At 39.8% G+C, this 18,065-nt stretch overlaps 1 protein-coding gene across 1 annotated transcript in view; it reads right to left on the bottom strand.

The window, feature by feature from the left end:
* The window catches only part of LOC148817010 (DNA topoisomerase I, mitochondrial), a 70,476-nt gene that overhangs the window by 49,036 nt on the left and 3,375 nt on the right, over window positions 1-18,065 (bottom strand). Inside the window, exons 2-8 of the mRNA XM_088938675.1 lie at window positions 11,789-11,841; window positions 10,682-10,815; window positions 7,499-7,580; window positions 7,090-7,142; window positions 2,619-2,744; window positions 1,970-2,063; window positions 1,109-1,245 (exon numbers count right to left, since the gene is read on the bottom strand). Coding sequence (XP_088794801.1) covers window positions 1,109-1,245; window positions 1,970-2,063; window positions 2,619-2,744; window positions 7,090-7,142; window positions 7,499-7,580; window positions 10,682-10,815; window positions 11,789-11,841 — 679 coding nt within the window. The remainder of the gene's footprint in view (window positions 1-1,108; window positions 1,246-1,969; window positions 2,064-2,618; window positions 2,745-7,089; window positions 7,143-7,498; window positions 7,581-10,681; window positions 10,816-11,788; window positions 11,842-18,065) is intronic.

The following is an 18,065-nucleotide window of genomic DNA, read 5'->3' as shown; positions in this document are numbered from 1 at the left end:
GTGCACAAAGTCTGTGGTGCTGAGAGCCAAGGCAGGACTGTGGTCCAAGGAGCCTTTTATTATACCGCTGGATCAAATGACAAAGCCATGTACAGATTTTTTTTAGAAATCAATATCAGAAGAACGCAGGAAACAAGAACATTTGGAGTTACTGGGTGCCATTCAGTCTCGCCTGTGCCTGAACCCCCTAAAGTGCAGAGTGCAGCTTTCCTGAAAAGCACCACTTTTGTTCCTACAACAGTATAAGAAACGCATTTGAAATTATTTATGTACCAACAAGATTTTACTCCCTTGTAGAAGGTCATTACATTACATTCTTGTCCATCTAATGTCACTAAGGACAGCTTCCCACCATGCCAAAGCAATGGGGTTTACTCCACAGCTCTAGAAACTGGACCCTGCACTGGTTATATGCCATCAAATCCTTGAAATTTAAATCACCTGCAGAAACACACCACACTAAGTCATGTAGGTGCTTCTAAAGTTCACTATTTTCTCTTTCAAGTCACCCGTCAGAATCCAACCACTGGACAAGGACAGTTTCCACCAACACCTGTGTAACCCAGTAGGGGCCATAAAAGGTCATGATGTAGCCATCACCTATCCTACTTACCCCCAGCAGACTTCGTCCAAACTCAGGCAATCTGCTGAAAATGCTTTAAGAACAGATGTAATCTGAAAATGAGGGGCCATACAAGGCAAATACAAGGCCAGTTTGGATTCCTACTCAGAATTATCCCTCTGGGATACACCTGGTAAACATGAAGGCCTGCCGGTCTGAGGTGGGAATCATAACAGCGTCCTAAATCTGCTACAGCAAAAGCTTCAAACGTTTGAAAAAAAAAAAATGAGTCTCCTGGAAATAAAATAATCTACCCAGGAGCAAATCCTTAATGTTTCACAAGGCTTACCACACTAAAGAAAGGAAAAATAAAGACCGAATGTTGTAATTTAGATACTCAAAAGATATGTGACAAAAAGGTGTGACCTCAGTTTCTCTCATTAAATAGAAAAGTGCGTTTAAGGAGGACGACAAGCTCAGCCAGTTCTCTCAGGTCACAGGTTTCATTTCAACAGTCCAGACACGCAGGAGTCTCTGGATGCCTACCACCTCCACCGCTGCAGCTCCTCCTCCTCCTTCTTCTTGATCTTCAGAGCCTTCGCTGCCTCAACCTCCTCTTTGCTTTTCTTGTGCTTGCCGTCTTCCCTAGCAGACACCGGCCGACTCTCCTGCTCCTTCTTCGCCTTCGGAAAGGAAGGAAACGACACACGAGCGCACAGAGAGAGGGAGTGTTTGAATCCAGTAACCCCCCCTGAAACCTGACCTTTGTTCAGCGCAGGCGCGATGCTTTGCGTTACAACGCGCAACCTGTGAACGTCACGCGACCTTCATCACCTCGAGTTGTGGAGCTCAAGAGGAGTACAGTAGCCTAAAATCAAACTTAAGACTTCTTTTTATTCTCTTTGCGGGCTTTAATACTGTTATCTGCCCCAGTGCACTCAAGGCGCCCATTAATAAAAGCCTGTTATGTAAAGAACAACGGTATCCAAGTCTGTGAAGGTAACAATTACAATACCTGAGGCGGCTGATCTATCCTTCCTACCCTTAAACACTGCTGACTGACTGTTTTCTGTATGAAACTATCGGATTAGGTGTAATGGCAGTGCAATATATCGATCGATGATGCAAAAGTCAGGCAACCCAGGAACACAAGAACCATTTGACATTTTTGTGCAGGTTTGGAACACAGTTTGCTGTCCAAAAGCTAGTATGCTAGATATTCTGCTCATGAATATCTTACACATGAAAAACAAACTGTACTCAATCAACACTTCTCTAACAGTACTGTTCATTCACTAACTGCTTTGAAAACTGTGTTACCAGAATGCCCATGTCTAACGTCCGCACAGCCCAGTCACTTGCCCTCTTTCTTTGGCTTTCATGAAGCTGCCTCAAGCTCTCCTCTACCTTCACTTTGCTTTCCTTCTTTTTCTTCCTCTGTTTTTCTGGCTCTTGCTCTGCCTCCTCAACCTCCATCTTCACTTTCTTTTTCTTCTTTGCTCTTAGAAACAAACACAAGATTAAAAGAAAAATAAATTGATCGGTTTAGAAAAGAAATAATGTAATGTGCACAGCAGGACCTGCTACCATGAACTGTTGGGCTTGTTCAAAACTTCAGAGACTTAAGCCCAGCCAATTCAGTGCAGTTGCCCAAAGGTGACATCACAAGGCATAATTTCTGATGTCACAATCACATCATAAAATAATTTAAAACTTCTATTTTTTTGTCATTGCTACAGCTGCAACTACTCCAGCACTGCTCACATAACCACTGAATACATTTTTCATCATAGATCTTAAGAGGACAGAGGCAAATGACTCCCAATGCAGTGTAGTGCGTTCCACTTCAGTTCACTTTAGTATGGCTTAGATGTCTAAATATACAGCATCTGACATTTGCGTCTATACAAGGGTTTGCAAATTATGAAATGGACCACACTCCTGTGTAATGGAAGTCGTCTCTATGCGAAACATACCCCAAAACTATGTGCTTCTAATGTTATATTTGAGATGAGTCCAGCCAAGGGTTCAAAGTGACATTGTGCCAATCGCTTACGATTCCAACAGAGATCCCCCTGGTTCCTCCTGCTCTCTGAGCCTCTTCTTCACTTTGTCCTTCTTGTTTATGCAGAAGTCTTCCTCCTCTGGCTCTGCCTTTACTTGAATTTGAGCAGCTCTGCAGCTCCAGAAAAAATAAATAAATAGAGAAATTAGATTCACTGAAACCCAGGGCAACCACTCATGGGAATTAGTGAAAGTTCTCAGTTCACAAGTTTGCTTCAAACAGGGCACTCTTATACTGTACAGAAAGGCTACTAATGTCTCATGTTTAATTCAAATGTCTTTTAATTGAACATTAAATGCAGTATATAATGCAGTGCTGTTCTGTGTATCTTATTAATACAGTAGCCTTTAGGTTAACAGAATAAATTTAGCATGCTTATAATGTATACATGCTTATTTTGGAGACTGAAGACCAAACAAGCAATTTTACAATTACCTGAATATCCAATTTTAGAAATCCAAAGTTCCAGTTTAGTGTAGCCTGTATTTATTTGTAAAAGTCAATTATTCTTCTCTACCCCTGCGATGGCAGGAGCATGTTTACCAATTCTTCTGCATTCTGCATCACTGAACATCTTTAAAAGTCGATTGTGGCCCTTTTGAATGGCAATGTTTTCATGTCTGTAATCATCTTCTTGGCATCAGGGATAGAAATGAATCTTCATGGGTGTTTAGAGGCACCACTGATATCCCCCCTGTTGTCATCAGTAGTCACAAGAAATCCTTTAGGAGTTTTGCAGCAGGCAGTGACCAGTCTGTGACCTCTTCATCTGTTGTAAAGTTCTCAATCTGGAAAGTTTTCTTGACACACAAAAGCGCTGTGACGCCATCTACCACAAGGGGGAGCTCATTCACCTTTGGGCAAAAGCCTTTACTTCAGTGTGCAAAGTGAACTCAACATTTGGCAAAACATCCGTTTGACAGATTTTCTCAGTTGTTGAAATGTGTTGCAACCAAAAGTAAAGCCCATTTGGTGAGAAACTGAAAGTTTTAGGGTTTGAATAAAAGATGTATAGGTAGTAACAAAGCTGCTATTCGACAGGGGAGGGGGTGAAAGAGAATTTGCAGTTTGTGAACTTAAAAGCAGAGAGGCATGGGGCGGTATCCACAAACAACAGTAGTCCACTCCTATAGTAACAAGCTGAAGACATCACTGTAACCATTTTAAAAATTTAAGGTTCAGCTCACCTTTTTGTTGAATTTGCATTCTTCAAGTAACTTCTTAACATTGAACTCATCCTAGTAGTTACCAGTGCACACTTTTCTTCAGTCATGATAGCGAGTGTTTCTTTCAAAGCTCTTCATACACAATTAAAGGCAAGCAATGATGAGCCCGTCCTTTTTGTAAAGAGTCCAATTTCGTATCGGCTCAGGAATAAATACAGGTTAGCAGTTTTCTTCACTGCAGGGTTTTATACTGGATCTTTAGCAATGATTCCAACCGGTTTATTGACGATAAAATGGAAATGGCTCAAAATGGCATAAATTTCATCTTTCAGAAACTTCGTACAACGGCCATAGTTGCACAAAAACAGAAAACGTTTGGAGCGTGTATCAATTTAAACATCTAAAAATGCTACTCTTGTACGATCTCACTGTAGTTGCCTTACATTTTAATGACCCTTTTTACTGCCGAATTCAGGATGAAAAATTTCACATTCTGGAACCACATACTACCCCACCTCACACACACAAAAAAAACTGTTCTTCTAATTATTCATGATAACAGTGTGGTAAATACATGTGAATTCTAATTTTGCCAAGTCTAGTTTTGCACCTACTGCTATTTCTGCTGAGTGGCTGGATGGTTATTTGAATGCTATACCCTGTCTTCTGTCACCAGAAAAAGTTGCAAAAGCAAAATGGCAAAAGTTAAAGCCTCATTTCTAAACACTGACTGAAACTAACTAGATGTTGCTTCGTGAGTTTTGCAATAAACAACATATGGCTGTCTTTCACCTGAAGGTGGGTTCCATTCACCTCCTAATTAGGTCTTGCAATCACCTCCATCATGCTAACATGCAATTGTGAAGTTATTTCCGCAATCATCAGTGCTATTCAACAATGCCAACACACACATACACAAAAAACTCTAAAGACTGCAATCAGAATCTCAGTCGCCAGATGAAGCTGTTTTAGTGTAACTGGCTTTGACTGTCTGAACCCTCCCAGACATTCAGTTTGATGGACAGACCCAGACGTGTATTTTGATGGCTGTCGATGGGTGTCTAATTGATGGATTGATCGAGACCAAAGCACAGAAAGGGTGCCACTTGACTGCAGAATCAATACATAACATTGGCTGTGGAGTAACAGGCAACCACACGCTATAAACGGAGTAAAGAAGAGGCTAACTGTAAACTGTAAAATTTTCTCAGCCATTTTATGGTTTCATCTTCTTTATCTCCTTCTGCTTCTTCAATGTGATCTTGCTGGATCAGCCACCCATTTTTTCGAACACAGAAAGCAATGGGCTGAATCAAGAGAGTGCAAGGCAAGTGCACCAGCTTCTAAATGCCCCCAGTTTTAAAAAGATGGAATTCCCACTGCCTGGCAATACGTGCTAACTCTTCAGCTACATTACCGAGTATTTTGAAAGGAAGAGTTTATTAAAAACGCAACACAAAATCTGTTCAGACTGAAAAGAAATTCACCCAGATCCCAGTGGATATTAAAATAGTAATTAAATTGTAAGTGGAGATAAAATACACTCATTCTATAGCCTGCTGGGTTAAGCTTTACAAGTTGGCCAGTACCACCTTCGACCATGTTGTTGCTGTGGTTGTGTCAACTGGGCCCTGTGGGTGAGGCTACAAGCAGTGCAGTGGCACCGAGTCCAAATGGTTTGAAAAAACAGGTAGTTATGCTGTGTCCAATTAAGAGTGCAAAATCAATATTAAATCAAGAGTAAAGTACACTTTTGACATTCAGTCTCATCATGGTGATGCACAGAAGCTTAGCAACCGCTGTCTAAGTTCACTTTACACAATGAAATTTTCACAAAAATGCTCAGGGAAGGTTTAGTAAAGTGCAACAGGCAACACCATGCTCTTGCTATAACTACTTGCATGCACAATGGGGCATTGCTTTAGCCAATATATAAAAGTATGACACCTTAAAAAAATCTAAATGGGTTTAACAGATATTTTATGTTTTTATCTTGTGATCTCCATGTACTGTAAGTGTTTTTCCCAAAAAAGTTGTGCGTTTTAGATATGGTTCCTTTTTGAATTTACTAACCATAAAAAAAATCTCAGATCTCACCACCTCTCGCAAGTAGTTTTGCCAAAACACAGCACAAAGTCTTTGGTGGGAGAAAGATACTCCAGCCTCTGCTGGGAGTCCTGAAACTCAGGAAATGTGCCAAACCCTACAGTGGCACTGCAAGCTTGCATGGTGAGAGAATAAAATTAAAACCAGCCCTAAAGAGAAAATGCAAAGGCAGGGAGGTGCTGTAGATGTGCACAGAGGGGGTGACAGAATAAACTGAAATTCAGCCTTGTCAATTCAGCAGGGATGTAGATAGAATCCAAACATGAGGTCATAAAACACTTATAAAAGAGCTGCATGCTAACAGCTTTTCATTTTATATAAAAGCTGGATGCTTATTATTTTCTGCTGTTGCATATCTATAAAAAATCCTTTCGGATTAGTTTTGATTTACAGCTCCCCCAAGTAGGTTCTCTGGGAGATAAACAGCAAAGGCCAAGGACAAGTTTTAAAATGAATTCCCAGGTGTCTGTTCATTCACCTTTTGAAAGAAATAGAAATATCTTGATACAGAAAGAAATGAAGGAACTGAAAAAAGCTTGTATTCATAGACCATTTATGGAAAACCTAGCAGGTCTCTGAACTTTCCCTACACACAAAATGCATAGAAAGATAAAACCTGAAATGGAACTAGGAATTTGGGAAGGACCTGTGAAAGAAAGAGAATTAGAATGGTTACAGAACAGAGGAGGCCATGTGGCCTGTCTAGCTTGTTTGGTTGCGAGGAGCTAAATGAGGATCTCATCAAGCTGTGTCTTGAAAGAAGCTTCAGCAACATGGATGGGCAGCTTTTATGCAACACAATGTTTATGAAAAGTGCATCCTGGTCTCAGTTTTAGTTACATTCCCTGATTTTTCTCCACGTCTCTTCTAGTTGTTGTTTCATCGTAGATGCCCACTTGTTAAACTTTGTATTCTTGAAGCCTGTTGGCACAAGACATAGTTCTAGCTCCGGAAATTTGTCTGGTTGCTTTTCTCTCTCTGCTCCAAAGTGTAGCAACATCTTTTCTGTAAGATGCTGAATAAAATTGTCCACAATGCAAGAAGGTTTTACCGGTGTATTTTATGTTAAGCAAAAATTTCTTTATTTCTACACTTTTAGAATGGGAAACACAGCAACTGAAAAATGGGGGGAGAGAAGCCATGAACTATTTAAATAAAGAACTGAAATTTTACACACGTAAAAAGCCTACCTTACAAAATCTTCCAAATCTGCATCGGTGTTCTCTCTTTTTGTGAGCTTTTCCTGACAGGAAAGAAGAAAAGCATCAGAGTTGATCGCAGGTGGTGGTGTAACCACGCAGTTTTCAATCTATGTGGCTGCTGAAATCAGTCAGCAGCCAGAGAACAGACAGGCAGAGATCAATTTTCTATTAAAAACCAAGCTAAGGAATATCACTGTTCCTGGGGTTTGCTGAATGGGTCTTGCCCTAAACCAGGTGAAGAGAATAATGCAGATGACATTCTCGTGTTCCTGTTGGAAACTGCTGTGGAGGGCATACAGTCAGAGAGCACTGATCTCACTGCCTAGTCTCATAGTATGCAGCCAACTATAAATGTGAACTTCACATGAGAAGACAAACTAAGGCAAGGATAACATACCTTCTTTTTCCTGGAGATCCCTTTTCCTTCTTTTTCAGCCCCTTCAGTATTACCCCATGTGGAATTCCTCTGGACCTTTTTACTACAGTAAACAACGACATAAAATAATACATTCTATAACCATTACAATAAAAAAACAGAATATTCCACCAATTCTTTCTGGAACTGTTTTATCCTTACAGGGTCGGGGGGAGCAGGAGCCTATCCCAGCATGCAAAAGCTGCAAGGCAGGGTAAACCTTGGATGGGATTCCAGTTCGTACAGGACATTGGAATATTCCAATGTACTTTAATTTTATGCCAGTACTGTAGACTGACCCAGTATTGTTTCCTTTCCATGGAGGCACCCAACAAAAAGAAAAACAGCAGTTGCCAGACTTAATTTGGAAATCATGAGGTGTGAACAGGAGAGAGCAGATGTACAAGGGGCAGTGGAAGTACTGTACCTAAGTGTTTAACTGCGACATGTGCATAATGCTTAATATTAATGTAATGTGCTTTTAATGCATATTCAAGCCACCACTGTCAATAAAATTCTAACAAGATAATTAAAAACATTTTAAATAGAAAATTCAAACTATTTTTTAAACATTTTCACTCTGATGGACCTGTGGTCAAGTCTGCAGGGTTTCAGAAACCAATGATCTCCCTCGAGCGCTAATGTACAGAAGACTTGACCCCAAGCTTCTCTCCCTGTCTGTGTGTCTCATGGAGAGCAAGATGGGGTATGTGAAAAGACAAATTCCTAATACAAGAAATTGTATATGGCCAATAAAGTGATCTTATCTTAATCTCTTAATGATGACAAAAATGTCTCCACCACAGAACTGAAAGGTAAGAGGAGAGATTATGCAGCGTCGGGATAAGTAAGATTGTGCTTTATTAAAGGATGTGAGGAACTGCACTCAAGGAGTCGGTCACCCTGACCTCGAAAGGCTTTACTCCAACACATTTTATAGGTTATCTTTAAATGCTCAATAAGTAGAGACCCGCGAAACCTATTCACAGGCTCTACACCAGCAAACGATGGCTACATCGTTCAGAGCTTATCTGGAATTAAAACCTCAACACACTGGTTCTGGAGTGGCAAATACTTCTGACTCTTCTCCCCCCATTATGTTATTTCACTTGTGTACAGGGTTTAGTTCATGACATGATTTAGTGTACGGGTGCTATGGTGCGCGCTACTGTACATATGAACTACAGAACTGACGTGACATAGGAAATAAGATGTCACAAAGACATGCCAAAGCACAAACAGGAAGCAAATACAATAACTGCCTTCAGCTCCACAGCGCGTTCATGCACCACTGTGTAAATACCAGTCTGCTGCATGAGAAGCTGCGTCATGCCCTACATGTTGCTAAAGCATGAGCCGAGGGATGCTGCAGTGTTAGTGTCTGTTCCGTTTGTGCTTGGTGTTACACTGCACATTTCTTTTGCCTTGACAGGGCTTCACATTTAATATTTCACTGCAACGTCAAGGCTGCTTTGAGGTCTACAATCTCATCTTTTGCCTAACCTATAATATCACCATTCTTCCCGATATACTCCTTTACTGTAATCGCCTACAAAGCCATCAGTTATTGTCAGAAAGCTGTTATTTGTATCCCTTTTTATGTGGTTAATTAGAAATAAGAAAGATGGATGGTTTGTATTACTTTTTTAATGCAGCGGATCAATGTAAATTAGTTTATGCTTATGAAGATGAAGTGGCCTACTTTGTATAATGAGCATATGCTGTCTTACTCTGTATTCTTATTAGATTTAACTTTTCTGATGTTGTTTTTGTTTTCTTTTCCTCCATGAGAGGCATTATAACAGTTACCAATATAGCTGCTGACTTTACAGAAAACATCTAAATTAAACAGGCCACTAGAGACACCTTTCTGATGGAAATTAAAGAAAGGGCAGTCACATCTCTGAATGTTGCAGGTATTTTTTACTTAGTCCGCCTGGGAATGACAAGCAGCTATTTATGTTTTTCCAAGAGAGAACCAGATCCGTTCACAGCAAGCACAATGACCATTAACCTGGAAAGCTGTGTCTCCCTGAGAAGACCATAAGATCCCATAGAAAGTCTTTTCAAAGACGAAGCTCTCTACTCAGGTGAGAAAGAATACAGGCCAATCAACTCTGTGGATCAACGCAGGTTCTGAGAGCTTGGGTCTGTTACTCTCAGCACTACAGAATGCCTGGCTCATCATCTGACAACAAAGGAATCGAACAGACTCAAAAGGGCTAAATTACAGAACTTACAATTATAGAACTGACTTGTTTTGGAATCACACCTCAGACACGGGTGTAAAAAAAATGTTTTAAGGCAACCGAAGTTTGGACTGGGCAGAACGTTCATAAAGATAATAATGGCCATGGGCGAACAAGGCATAAACTATTCCAATGCTCCACACAAGTTTATAACAACAGCCCACTGTTTCAGCAGTGAAGACAAAATTGATTTCAGAGAAAAGTAACAGAGCCACGAGAGGTACAAATCCTTAGCATCTATTAAAAGCTAGATATTGATCATCTTTACAAAAGTGTCTAGATCACGTATTAGCACAAGTGCTACAATATTGGTTCCTAACACTGGGGGTCCTCTGTTTCTTGCGGTTTTTATTTAAGATGAGCTTTAAATTGGGGCGACATGGTGGTGTAGTGGTTTTACTGCCTGGGAGATGCCGGGGCCCTGGATTCAGTTGTGGACCTGGGGTGCTGTCTGCTTGGAGTTTGTGTGTTCACCCTGTGTTCTTGTGAGTTTCCTCCAGGGCCCAGTTCTCTCCCACAGTCCAAAGACATCCTGGCAGGTTAATTGGCTTCCAGGAGATCTGGCCCTGGTGTGTCTGCGTGTGTGTGCCCCGAGTTGGACCACCATCCCGTCCTGGGTGAAGGCTTTAAAAACGAACCCTTACCAGGAATAAGCGACTTTCTGTCGACAGTCAAACGGACGTTTCATGTACCAAGTGTCTGATAAACAGAATAATACCTAGCACAAATGAATAGATTTTGGGGTGTGCAAAAGTAAGTAACCGGTTGTCCCAATACATCCACATCAGTGTGCAATCAGCTCCCTTGGAATCATAAACTGCACTTGAACGATGATGCCCAAAACCGAAACTGGCTTTCTCTCATTTGAGTAAGAAACCCTCGGCAAGGTGAAGGCTTTAAAAACGAATACATCCACCTCTTTGAAGCATCACCGCCGGCTCTGAATTCCTCTTTGCCGAACCCCTTATCCTTGGATTCCTTGGCTTTGACTTTTTTGTCTTTGATGCCACTCTGCTTATCTCCCATCTCGAATGCTGCGATCCGATCAAGCTGACAGTCAGAGGGAGACAGAAACACAGTTACACAAGGCTACCTTTCCCAACGGAATCAACAAGAAAATAAATCTTGAAAGACACACTAGACAAAAAGACAAATTCCACCCTCTGCCTGAAAGGAGGTCATCTTGGCAGTATACAATACCTTGCTCTAAATTTTCAGAATGCTCAGGAGAGCTCAGTTTCACAGCTCTCGGTTTCAATTCCTTACGGCTCTGTTTCTGAACCCCCTAGAGCAGCGATTCCCAAATATTTTCAGCTGGCAGCCCACTTTCAGCATCCTAAAATTTTAAGGTTCACCAAACGATTTTAAAAATATTGTGGGAAAAGCTGGCCCTGGTGTAAATGTGTGCGTGCCTGTGTCTGTGTGTCCTGTGATGGGCTGGAGTCCCACCCAGGGTCTATACCTGCCTTGTGCATGTTGCTTGCCAGGAGAGGCTCCAGCTCCCCTGTGATTACTTAAATATTTGGTTGCAAGCTACACAAAGCTTCTGATCCAGACATTTTATACATGATTTCTTCTAATATTGCAACACATCTGAGACCTCTCCACAGTCCATAGCTTGGCAAGCACTGCCAAAGATATTTATACAAAAAGGGCCCTTCTACTGGAATTGATAAGACTGAAGAACTGGAGATTACAAATTTAAATTATCTGCATTTCCCTTGAGGTCCAATGTTTTGAGAGTGTGTTAGAATTTTGAAACCTCACCGCTAAAAAACATGGTCTTTGAATTGTGTACAGGCAACCCTAAAAACAGATGTTCTATCCTTGATCCTGTGGTTACAATTTCAAACAAAGTCCTAGGGGAAAAAAAGGTGCCACCAAATGAAATCCCCTCTTTCCACATTATGATTGAATGATGATTGTTTTAGCCCTTGAGGGTCATTAGATAACAAGTGGCTGTGTCTCTGCCCAGCAGACAAATGCCAAGTGGCCCCAGAAGTAACCTTGATTGATGACTTACCTTTTGAAAAGCCGGCTTGTCTGAGTGTCTTTGTTGTTCAAGATAAAGTGACCCTGAAGAAAAAATGCATAAACGTAGATTATCTCCCGAGAACAATATCTCTTATCATTGCAACACACACATACAACAAGAAAAAGCTTTTTTGCAAAGTGCAGGAATCATTTTGCTTCCCTGTCATACTACACCTCTTATATATATATACCAAAATCGTCATTTTATGTTTCCAGTTATGTATACAAAGGCCTTTATGGAGCTATTTTGTCAAAGATGGCTTTGAAGGTATTTTTTTTGTTACAAACTTATTTGAAATGTTTTTTCAACTGGTTCTCAGAAGAGCTTAATCGCACCACTAAATGATGATTGCTGCCTACTTGACCTCCGAACACTCCTGAATTGCTTCTGGTCATGAGAATTACAAAAGACACTTCAGGCACAATAGCTTAGTGCTGCTGGAGCAAAACACAAACAATATTAATATTAAAACAAATGAAATGAAAGATGGATTCAAAACCAATTTCCAGCTAAGGTTAAGTTGGTTGTTTCTGTTTACTGTAGAGATTGATATAAAGGTCCTGCACTCAACACAGTAGCTACTGTATACCTGAAAATGCTATCAACAATATTTATTAAAATAAAAATTATCAGTGCTTTTATCTTAAAATGTGCACTGCCAGGTGTTGTGTCAAATTTTCTCAGTACTGGGAGCTATAATACAATGAAAATGTATTCAGCCTCTGGAAACTTTGACCTTTTCAGTTGACCGAACAATATGCCTATTTTATGAAAAAAATACTCCTTTTAGAAAAAATCACAGTAGTGTGTTTTACCTGTGTGGAAAGATTTTTTTGTTCGTATTTCCTACAGTACTCCATTCTAAACTGAAGCATTTTCTAGTATGTATCTCTTTGATACATGCTTACGCTGAAAAAGGCATTTTTTTAGATATTCCAATGAATTGTTAAATGTGATCCTCAATTTAGATACAAAGGGACACTTGCACTTTTGTGACATTTACTTTTCCGATCCAAAATATGAGCAATTATGTCTGAATGGACCTCAGAGCAAGCAGCCCCTATTAAAATGCTAATCAAATGCAGTCTATTTATATATGAAGTCTCTTGTCCTTGAGACAAGCAAGCTATCTTCTCAGCTGTCATAACTGAACGTGACTGAAAATTATCATATTTAAAACAAAAAAATCTATTCCGAGCAGAACAGCTATTCAGCATCAAAGGCAGGGATAATGGATGGATTACCTAAAAATAAGGTAATTATAAACCTTTTTCTCATCAGAAAGACAACTAGATTTGGCGATTATTGGAATAGTTTCTACAGAAATGTCTTTTGATCTTTAAGATACTTGTTTGTCCTCACTGATTTGCTTAACTCCCTTCACAGAGTCATTAGATGATGACACAGGAAGGAGAAGGTGCAGAAAGGACACCTTCTCGAACAACATGCAAGGATGAGAATGTCTGACATTCCCCAAGATTATTGCATCAGATGGGCATGAGCGTTCTTCGAATCGAGTCCTTGGTGGCCCCCCATCCATCAAGCTGTCAAAGGCTTTTGTACATCATCATCTAAACTGATTCAGAAAAAAAGCTACACAGGCTCCTGTAAGAGCAGGATTAATTAAGCACTCAGGTGAATAAAAGCCACAAGTACATCTCCTCGTGTCTCCACAGAATGGGAGGAACACTTGATCTATTTCAGGACCCTGCCTCCCTGACACAGTAGAGCCACATCACTGAACCCATTATTGGCATAATTAAGATTAATCAAGATTAACATGAGCTTTACCCACTGTTGAAGAGAAAAGACTCGGGGATGCTGGGACCACACCGACCTGCATTCTAGCTACCAGCCATCAACCCTTCTTTCATATCTGACAAAATACAAACACTAAAGCTGTCCTTCTATAAACTGCTTGTAAAACTCAAAAGTATTTTTGCATTAAGCCTGTGTAAACAATTGTAGCATGAAAACAGTACCCTCTGTAGCAAGGAAATGTGGTATAGGTTCAAGTAGACCAAGGGGAACAAGCGCCCATAGCACATACCTGACAGCACAAGAGAACCTGCAGTGTAATTTCATGTTTAAGGAGGTTAAAATCTGGACTCTGATGTGTGCTGTCGGTTTCCTTTAGTCTCATTAGTTTGTGTACCATGGTACAAGGCTTTCATGGTGCAGTTTGTTTGAATAGGCCTACTTACTTTACAAGCACCTAGTATTTTGGAGGTATTAGTGAGCTATTTGAGCTATGAAATAACAGTGCTTTGAACCACTTAGGACTCCTGCAGCCAAGATTAAGTACAGCCTTGCTATTGCTGCACGGAAACTCCTCACATATAAAGGCTTACATCTTGTGTTGCTACTACATGGCTTATCAAGTCTTTATTTATTCAATGGCCACAAAGCCCTTTTCAAGCCTGCTGGGCTTCTGCTTCACTCTCTCAATTTAATCTGTTTTGTTTTTCCTACCTGTTATGTTGCACAGCAATACACCAGTTCATTTTTTTTTTTTTGCTTGCTTCAAAACTTCTAACACTATCTGCTTTGGTTTCAAAAAGGAAAAACAAAAGTTTTTTTCCAGAAAAAAACTAATTGGCCCCAAATTAAACATTTTAATGAATACATGTGCTCCTAGGCAACATTACACATGGGAGTTGAAGTTTTCCATCCTCTTAAGGACGTTTAAAAAAGATAGCACTTTTGGACATGCCACAGAAAACATTAACACCCACTCTCCTGTACAAATGCTCTTCCCTCTCCAAGTATGTTTTGGCAATAAAGTAATTGTTAACTATACGGTAAGTCCTGAGCATTATCATCCACAAAACCATCCCTTAGAATGAACAAATGTATGTAGTTTTATATTCTATTATTCAGGTAATTACTTACCAACTGCCATTATACAGAACTACAAATAAATATAACTTAGTATTATCTTCTGGTGTTCAGATAATTCATTACCTAGCAACTGTAGATGTACAAAAACTTTCTTTGCAGCTGGAACACTTGTTTTCCACAGCAGCTTTTGAGAATCTCCTTAACATTTTTAATTAACATAATGGTAAAATAAGGGTAATTAGCAGCAGCCTCCAAACTAAGCATGTACGCACCAATGAGACCACTGCACTGTGAATTTTATGCAATGCCAAAATCCCCATCTGAGTGACAAAGACTTAATTGGTTTAATTACAATGGTGGTTAATATGCACTCAGCCGAACAAACTACAACAAAATGGTTTCACTGACACCTTCCAACTTTTGTTTGAAATACTGTAATTCCAGTGTTATTGACACATTTACATAAAATTAGATGCTATGTTTTCAAGCAAGCTTTTCACAAGCAAGTGGGGGAGTGAGACATCAGTCGAAGTAAAAAAAGGGCCCACAAGGCAGAGCTGCATATTTATTCTTCAGAAACAGTTAACTAATAGCCAAGTCAACATTTTTGTAGCCAATCCAGAATATGTTATTAATATAATTTCATGAAGGCACTGTTGGGAACTACCAGCCCCACCAAACTTTGCACTGTGCTGCTGTCATTTTGCGTAAGGATAAACTGCTGTAGAAGGGAAGATCTTTTATCCACTGCTGCTGGTGCTTCTGCCATTACATAATTAGAAATAAATAACAGGCCCTCCGAAATTGTGAAATATATTTACACATTCACATCCTGAATGATTACTTTATGTTTAACAAATAAACATAGCCCCAAGGCACAGAGGCAAATTAAGAGAAATTAATTTAGTACTGAATACAGGAAACACGCGAGAGTGATGGCGAAGGATCTACTGCGCAGCCATGATGTTCAAGCTAAATTAACTGGAATCGTTCAAGAAATTGCCGGATAAAATACTGCAATCCATTAGCTTCCGGCATCCGAGCAAGAAACGCTTCTTCTAGACATTTGTTTTTCATTGGTGCTGGTTTAGAAATTGCGGGGGGGGGGGGGGGTGTCATGCAGCACATAACAGATTTTAATGGGTTTTATAAATTATACCTAGCAGAAATTCAGCAACATCCATAAGCGATTTAGAGCCCAGTCAGAGCATGTAAATGTAAGACTTCGATTTTTAGCTGTTGCAGAAGTTAATACTAATAAGTACAACTAGGTCACCATATATCTCAAGCCTATACTGGTGGATGAAAAATGAATGCCAATCTAAATCGGGACCATCTTAATAACTGTAAATGGGCTCTGAGATAGATTTAGGAATGTGATCTCAATGTTGGGAAATATTTCTGCTTTGGCAAACACTGGAACCCATCGCTCACGCCAACAAAGGTCTTTGAAATTCAAAATTCTTCGCCTATTACAGATACAGAGGTTAAAAAAAAAGTAATTTTTGTTTGCTACGGAGCAGCAGAGAAATAATTTATCTTTCCTCCACGGTTTGAACGGCGAGAAGGAACAACGCACATCATTTAAATGGCAAGAGGGCGTAGCTGTTCTTTAATCCCAGATAATTTCACAGACCATTCCGACTCCCTGCTTCTGTCCTGAAGCTAATTCGGCAACACTCACCTGGAGCTCAGTGAAGGAAAAACTGGGCTTGACACCTCATTAACACTCGTAGCCGGTTGCAAAAATGGCTTGAAAGCAATAACTGTTCGTGACAAATCAAAATAAAACGTGACCATGGGAAAACGTTTTACAGGTTGTGCAGACAACAACGTTGTTGTTTTTTTTCATTATACCGTACCGGTTTATTGCCATTTTTTTTTAGCTCTTACATTTTCAGCACTGATGACTGCATAACAGCATATGAAAAACGCATAAAGGGGTTTTATGACACTAAATGCAAAGCATGTAATTCTACATATTAGAATCTACTTAGTTCAACAGCTAGACAACCCACAGGCGACTCTCCCACCTCAGAACCACCTGTTTCCCAGAATCCCAGGGTCCTCGGACTGCTGCGATGACGTAGACCTGTCCTGGACAACTTGGGCTGCTTTTTACACCGAGAGATACAAGGCCGAAATCACAGTTAACGTGTGCAGAACCGTTAACTTTTTATGAAAAAGAATTGCAATTATCTCTGAAAAAAATATATTACTGTTTTTTTCCCCCTCTTCTTTCTTTGGGGGGAAACGTGTTCTCCTTTATTTGTATTATATTTGATAGTCAATAAACTTTAAACTTGACATCGTGAAAGGATCGAGTGTTTTTTTTTTTCATGTGAATTAGGTCGGAAGTTGATTTCTTATCAAATCCATCATCTGTTTAAAAGACTGGTTAGGCGAAGAAATGAAAAAAAAACTAATTATAGTTTGGACCTGGCACAACAATTTGACGTTTTTTTGAAGCACATTGCTTCTGTTAAAATAAAACCTGTAGATCACATTCCCAACAGGAGCTGCAATGCGCATATTTAGTCATTTTAGCCTCAGTTTCGTTATGTGTGGTATGTGTTGGGATGGTCTTGAAAATCAGCAGAATAATCTTTCACTGTTTTTCAATGTATCAATTAAGAATGGTACCCCGTTTGAAGACATGCTATTTATTACAGTCTATTACAGTTTATTATTACAGTTTACCTGTAATTAAATACATTAACATATTGAATTTCATTTCATGTCGATAACAGAAATACATACCCACTCTACATAGCACCAGTACACTATGCGGATATCTCTGTCTCCTTATTAAGAGAATTTGATCATTTAAACAATCATTTTTTAATTGGGGTTTTAAATTCCTTTTACAGTATATAACGTTGTTCCCCCTGTATATTTCAGTTGCCTGCAAACATCTCAGTAAAGGGTTGTTACTTCAGAATTTAGTCCAAGATGTTACTATAAGGTGGACTATAAGAGTAGAAGAAGAATTAGTTTATCATCATGAGGAAAATGAGACAGCTGTGCTGGAGGAGACATCTTTAATTCCTAACCAAAAACTTAATATTAGAGCTGAATTATGGGCAACAGGAAATCAAACACTACAGCAAAGAATTATCACACCATTCAATATATTACAGCTTCTTTAATATCGTACAGAAGGCATACACCCCCTGCATTCTGCATCCGTTGCTCATTGCTGTTGTGGTTAGAATCTTAACCTGTCCTGCAGGAGACCAGGGTTCAATTCCTCAGATGGGGAGACTAATGACTTATTTTTTACAGCAGTGCTACCGCCAGTCTTGTCTGGTCTTGACATATCCCAGGACCTAAAGAATGATCAGTATTCGGATGGGAGACCTCTAAGGAAACACAGGTTACTGCCTAAAGTGATGATGTTAGACCAGTAGGTAGTGTCCATCCC

This window comes from Atractosteus spatula, chromosome 21 (genome assembly GCF_055471065.1).
Source record: "Atractosteus spatula isolate fAtrSpa1 chromosome 21, fAtrSpa1.hap1, whole genome shotgun sequence".
NCBI classification, from domain to species: Eukaryota; Metazoa; Chordata; class Actinopteri; order Semionotiformes; family Lepisosteidae; genus Atractosteus; species Atractosteus spatula.
The sequence above is the reverse complement of the archived record's forward strand: the minus strand, read 5'-3'. Positions and strand labels throughout refer to the sequence as shown.